Source organism: Cibotium barometz, chromosome 19 (genome assembly GCF_041138505.1).
Source record: "Cibotium barometz isolate CiBa-2024 chromosome 19, ASM4113850v1, whole genome shotgun sequence".
Classification (NCBI taxonomy): domain Eukaryota; kingdom Viridiplantae; phylum Streptophyta; class Polypodiopsida; order Cyatheales; family Cibotiaceae; genus Cibotium; species Cibotium barometz.
Genome location: NC_141064.1, coordinates 20,008,354 through 20,014,738, shown reverse-complemented (window position 1 = coordinate 20,014,738; position 6,385 = coordinate 20,008,354). Strand labels below are relative to the sequence as shown.

Here is a 6,385-nt window from a genome sequence, read left to right as displayed (position 1 = left end):
ATGTGTGCATTCCACTTGCCTTAGTACCTTCAACTAATGACTTGGTTAAATCAATCTTTGTATACTCTCTTGGATCAAGGTAAAATAAATGCAACGTTCTTTAAGAGGAATGATGTGAGGTTATGCTTTTCCTAGAAGTTCCAATAAACATAGTGGTCTTTAGAACTAAATTTGGATCAAGAGACACACAAATGTGATGTGTATTGACATCGATAAATCTGCAAATTTATTAAAATAGAGGTAGCTTTAGTCCTCTGGGACACTCCTAAATGCTAGACTCTTGCAAATTCGAGTGTACCTCGGTCAGATAATAGCCGGTTGTTGGCAAAATTTTGGACATAATCTTCAAACCTTGTTGGTTTATAGCGAGGGGGGTTGTTCTCATGGAGAAGCTTAGGGAGGGGGGCAACGATGGTATCCTCAGTGGGGCCAAAAAAGCAAGCCATGGACATTCGGGGCTTCTCTCCATTAGTGACTACTCGATGCTCAATGCTCTTGTACTTGCCGTTAGTCAGAATCTGCAAAAAAAAGGAGGAGATGTACGTGAAAATTACAGGAAAATTAATCCAATGTTTTAGGAACACATCGACCCAGTAATTTAAAATTTTCTACAAAAGCAAATCCAATGTTGAAAGAGAAAATTGATCTGAGGTGTAAACCAAAATTTAAAAACAATGAGACTTGATTATGGATGGTTTTACCTCAATTTGATCAGCCAAATTGATAACAAAGGCATCGGGATGAATTGGTATGACAGGCAGCCAGCTTCCCTTGTGCCTGATTTGGAGGCCTGGCACTTCGTCTGGGTGCAGGATGGTGAGGCAGCTCACATCCGAGTGGCCGCTTAAACCCAATGTGAGGCTTGGATCGGGGCATGGGGGATAGTAGTTGATCCCCATGAGCACGCGAGGAATCCTTGGCACCTCCCTTTCATCCAACCCCAGGCTCTCGAATATGGCCCTGTAAAGCCTTCCTGCAAGCACCTCTACCCCTCCAATATACTCTAGGAGTGGCTCCCTTCAAACAAGCACCCCAAAATATACAAAAATAATCAGAACTAGATAATGTCAAACTTATATAATATATATGTATATGTATATATATGCATATCCATATGGATATGGATATCCATATCCATATGGATATGTAAATATGCACATAGATATGTATATAGTATTTCTATATATATACATACACATACTTATATGGATATATATGTATGTATGTATGTATGCATGCATATATATATGCATATGGATCTGTATATATAGATGTATGTGCGTGTGTGCACGCATGCATATATACGGATATGCATAACCTATACTTATGGATATGCATATATGTATGTACACTATGTTGTATTTTGGTTCTTATATGCAGATATTTAATATACTACATAATTATGAAAACATATTACCTTGGTTCTTAAATACATATATTAAATATGTATATAAAAAGAGAGAAGCGAGAGGAGAAAAACGTGGTATACAAGAATCTTTTTATTCAATAATTGGACTTCATAATGTTTTTTATTAAAGACTTTTAGTAAAAAAAAGATTTTGTCTTTCAAAAAGGCATCGGAATGCCACACTGAAATCCCTCCCCCCCCGTTCAAAAAGAAAAAGAAAAGAAAAACTCGCTGAAGAGTCGTTGGGAGAATTCATTAGCAGATTTGATTTTCTTATTTTCAGACTAATTCCCTCAGTAAACATGACATACCACAGAGGCCAAACCTTTTTTTGAGCAGAAAGAGTTACATTGAGAAATTTCTTACTTGCAAATCTCGGGAGCTTCTTGAAAGCCATCACAACGGCCAGGAAAACGGTTGAAGCTCAGGGTGTCCCTCCACTCTCTAACTGTCTCGAGTTTAGGGTTGAAGCTTGTGGAGTAGCTAACAGAGGCTTTAAAGTTTTGACTGTGGAAACGCATTCTCTCATGTGCGGGCTGCTCAAAGAAGTTTCGTGCGGCGGCACGAAGTCGTTGGATGGTGAGTGGTTGTACGCCATGATTTATGACCTGCTATTACCACTACTCTTATTATTACTCAAAACCCAAATTTAACCAATAAATAAATAAATAAAAATCCCCTCGACTTGGGTTTCGTAGATGCTTTGCTTTTGATCTCATTGTAGAACAGAAAACACACACACAGTGTGTGTGTGTGTGTGTGTTTTCTTTTTAATAATTGAGAAAACAAACGACGTAACCTGGAAGAAGCCCCACTCCTCGCAAGCACGGCCGATCTCTTGGACCACTCTGGATCTCTCATCGCCATCGTCGGCAGCGGCGCCAAGATGGGCGAGGTCGATAACCGGGATTTGGCGATGGACAACGTTGTCATCGGCGGCCGGGCCAGTGCATGGGCGGTCGTGGGGTGGACGGACATAAATGGGCGGCACTTGAAGCAGGCCATCATCCACCAGCTCCTTGATCCCGATCACCCTCTCCGAATCTGCGCTATTCTGAACGCCGGCGACCATCGACATGGCTACAAACTGGCAAGCAGAGATTGTACTCTAAGACTAGAGCACCAGCACTTTAATCTTATAGAGCTAGCTCGCCTCCTAGTCTCGCACTAGCCCATGGACTTTTCGCTCCTTGACTGGTCCTCATCTGACCGATCTGACAACGTAGCGCTATCGTGATGCAACTATGTTGGACATCGCTAATCAATTCTTATTTTTATCCCAACAACAACCACACAAAACTCAATCTATCATTTTAAGAGTTTTTTTTAAAATAAAAAAATCGAAATTAGAGGTTTTGTATGATTCAGAAACATCAAAGCTAATGGGAAGAGTCACATGTTGAGTTAGCTCAATTTATACTAGAGCTGTTAAGAATTCCATTCAGGATTACCAATGTGAGTTAAGCTTCTCTAGACATTTCAAGAGTTTTGATGCAATGGTCCTTATAGCCTTGTTTCACTTGAATATATGCCCTATCACCACCACACATGCATAACTTAGCCCGTTAAACTTATCCAAACTATAGCGCTCTAACCAAACCTAGATGCCGTATTTACGTCATAGGAAACTATCCCAAGAACCCTTGAACAAAAGCTGGATTCAAACTCAAGTGGATCCACGCCTTTTCTCGAGCTCTCGCACTAGCCACTTTTGCTCCTCATGGGCAGTACAAGGGTACTGCAAGAGCCCGTTTTTTTTACACACATCCCCCTAAGAAGAATTATTTTTATGTTCAACTTGGTTGATCACTACTTTTAACTTTTATTACTTGATCTTGAATTTTGTGGAAAAAAGTGTTTTTTCAATACTTAAAAAAAGGCATTGTTGAAAACATCATATAGATCTTGGCATTGCCAATGCTATGGAGTAGAAACAAAGGCATAAACTCTTACTATTATTGGAGTTTGAAACTTTTCTCAATCAACAAATATATATGTCGATCTAAGAAAGTTTTAAATTACACCTACCTAGGTGTGAAAATGGTGGGTCCACTATGTGCCTATCTTCGAAAGCACCTCCATGATGATGGTGATGAGTAGAAAATCTACATGCTAGGGTTTCATACTTGAATGACGAATTCATTATGTTTTTAAGAGTATGTGTGATGAGGATAATCACAATAATGGATAAGTATAACTCAAATAATCAATAAAAGTGCATTACTTATCTCTTGCATGTGCATAATGTCATGTGTTGCATGTGCAAATGTGAGCAAGAGAATATATCAACTTCGTGGCTTTAGAAAGAACCATCTACATTTTCAATCTCCTCAATCTTCGAGGCATTCATTATGTAAAAACCCCTTATATATGTATATTTTCTATAGCTCCACAAATAAATAAAACCTCTTCTTTTGATCTCATGTGCTATCTTACATATTGCTTTAGTGAACTCCGCAAGTGGTGAGCTTGCCACTTAGGGATTGGGGGATGGAAAAAAAACAATTAAAATTAATATTTTCAAAATGTTGGCCACTTGGTGTTCAAACTATAAATGTTTTGCATATAGAATGATATTTCAATCAATGATAAATATTTAATACAGTGGGGCTATAAGTTGTGATTGGTTTTTTTAATAATAATTATATATATTATAAATATTAACATCCCTTTACAAAAGGCCTATTGGTTTTTTTAACACATGCAGCCCTTTTATAATGTAATAAATTATTCTTCTTATAAGTAAAGATAAATGCCTTTGTATTGTGAGGTCGTTAAGATAATAAGCTGGCCTTTTTTGGGGGGTGAAGTATAATTATGTTAATATATTTAAAACCAATAGAATAAGTTGCAACTAGCTTTGTTTTCTAGAATAAGCTGGCCGTCTTTGTTTTCTAACATCTTTTCATGCATGCGTGTGGGCTCCTTATCGCCGCATGCCTTCATTGGTCTTTATCTAAAGTGGTAGTCGATGGAGACACACGACTCGTCGCTTTGAAAACATTTCTAATACTCAATTTTGCCTTTATATTTAATACCTTTTCCATGAACCTCCATGGCATTACTTGCCTCAAGTCTCCACCAAGGAGCCACCAAAAGGGGCTCTTCTCCTCACCAAGTCTCCATCCATTAAAGAGAATCACCTAAGTCTCCATCCATCAAAGAGAACGGCTAAAGGGCTCTTACTTTACCAAATTTTATTTTTGTTAGGGTTCACGAGTCCTTGTTAGGGTTCAGGAGTCCTTGTCAGGTTCATCAGCTTTTATTCTTGTTAGGTTCCTCAACCAAACAAAAGACTCATTTCATTCTTTCCAGAACCATGAGTGTTTGATGAAATGGTCCTTTTATAGCCCTTTTTGCTTCACTTTACTTTGAAAAATAAAAATAATATTCTTTTTTCACTCTTGTTTTAAAAAATTATTTACTATTATTTTTCACTTTTTTGTTTCACTTTTTTCCCTCCCCTTCCCAATATTTTTCCTAAATTTTTTTTAAAATCCACCAAGTGGTGAGCTTTCCACTTGAGGGATGGGGGATGGAAAAACAATATTTTTAAAAATATTTTTTAAAAAAATTATAAAATAATTTTTTTAAATAAAAGATTTCAAAATGTAAAAAAAATCCCTCCCCTAGTGGCTAGCTTGGTGGCGGGGAAGGGGAGAAAAAATTATTTTTTTTAACTTTTTTGAAATCAAAATATTTTTTCTCGAAAATTTCTTTTTTCCGTGCCCCATCCTCAAAGTGGCGAGCTCACCACTTAGGGGATGGGGGAGGGGAAACTTTTTCTTTTTAAATCCCCCCTAGTAGCGACTTGGGGGTGGGTGAGAGAATTCTCTCTCTCCCTCTCTCTCTCTCTCTCTCTCTCTCTCTCTCTCTCTCTCTCTCTCTGGCATTACTTGCCTTAATTCTCCACAGTAATGCCTCAAGTCTCCACTAAGGAGAACTACCCTACCACCAAAAAGGGCTCTTCTCTTTACTAAATCTCCATCCATTAAAGAGAACAACTAAAGGGATCTTAATTTATCAAATTTTATTCTTGTTAGGTTGCTAAGTTCCTTATCCAAACAAAAGACTCGGTTCAAGAGTCTTTATCCGCTTTTATTCTTATTAGGTTCCTCAACCAAACAAAAGACTTGTTTCATCCTTTCCAAAACCAAGAGTGTTTGATGAAAGAGTCCTTATTAGCTTTTATTCTTATTAGGTTCCTCAACCAAACAAAAGACTTGTTTCATCCTTTCCAAAACCACGAGTGTTTGATCTTTTTGCTTCACTTTGCCTTAAAAATACATACATGCTGTAAGACCAACACTTGTATAATTAGTGGGTTAAACACACCCAAGGGTCCATGACATAAGATATAGCTCCAACCAAACCCTACATGCTCTTCTTGTGCTATCCAAATAAAGAGTCTTTATTAGCTTTTATTCTTATTAGGTTCCTCAACAAAATAAAAAACTCATTTCCTTATTTCAAGAACCATGAGTGTTTGATGGAATGAACATTTTATAGCCCTTTTTGCTTCACTTTTCTCTAAAAAATAGATACATGCCCTAACACCAACACTTGTATAACGTAGTGGGTTATACACACCAAAACTCCAACACCGAAATAGATAGATGTTCTAACAACAACACTTGTATGGTGCATGGTATAGCTCCAACCAAACCCTAGATGCTCTTCTTGTGCTAAGAGACACTTGGTTCATAAGCATAAGTAACATTTTATTCAAATTTTGTTTATACACCAAGGGATTAAAAGGAGAGGGAGAAATTAAATTTAAAAAAGGGGTTGTGTGCACGTGTGCATGTGTAGATGCACATAGAGTGTGTGCACATGTGGATGTGTGGGTAGGGGTGTGCATGTGCAGGTCTTTATGTTTTTGTTAAGTTATATATGTGTGTGCAAATGGTGGTTTAGGATTGTGCAAATGTGTGTGTTAGATGCATGTAGGGAGTATGCACATGTGGGTGTGTGCAT

The 6,385-nt window shown here is 37.7% G+C and overlaps 1 protein-coding gene across 1 annotated transcript; it reads right to left on the bottom strand.

The window, feature by feature from the left end:
• Window positions 1-203: 203 nt before the first annotated feature.
• On the bottom strand, window positions 204-2,560 carry LOC147628325 (fe(II)/2-oxoglutarate-dependent dioxygenase 4-like). The gene is made up of 4 exons (XM_086813414.1): window positions 2,208-2,560; window positions 1,775-2,016; window positions 702-1,017; window positions 204-518 (listed from the first exon to the last, which is right to left on the bottom strand). Exons 1-4 carry the CDS (start codon window positions 2,484-2,486, stop codon window positions 273-275), a joined length of 1,083 nt encoding a protein of 360 aa, XP_086669540.1. The 5' UTR covers window positions 2,487-2,560; the 3' UTR covers window positions 204-272.
• Between the last annotated feature and the right edge of the window lie 3,825 nt (window positions 2,561-6,385).

Excerpts from the sequence above, each read along its gene's own strand:
- LOC147628325 (XM_086813414.1), bottom strand. The coding sequence starts at position 2,486 with ATGTCGATGGTCGCCGGCGTTCAGAATAGCGCAGATTCGGAGAGGGTG. Across the intron at positions 2,017-2,207 it reads AGGAGTGGGGCTTCTTCCAG|GTCATAAATCATGGCGTACA; the intron begins GTTACGTCGTTT and ends TGGTAATAGCAG. Across the intron at positions 519-701 it reads ATTTGGCTGATCAAATTGAG|ATTCTGACTAACGGCAAGTA; the intron begins GTAAAACCATCC and ends TTTTTTTTGCAG.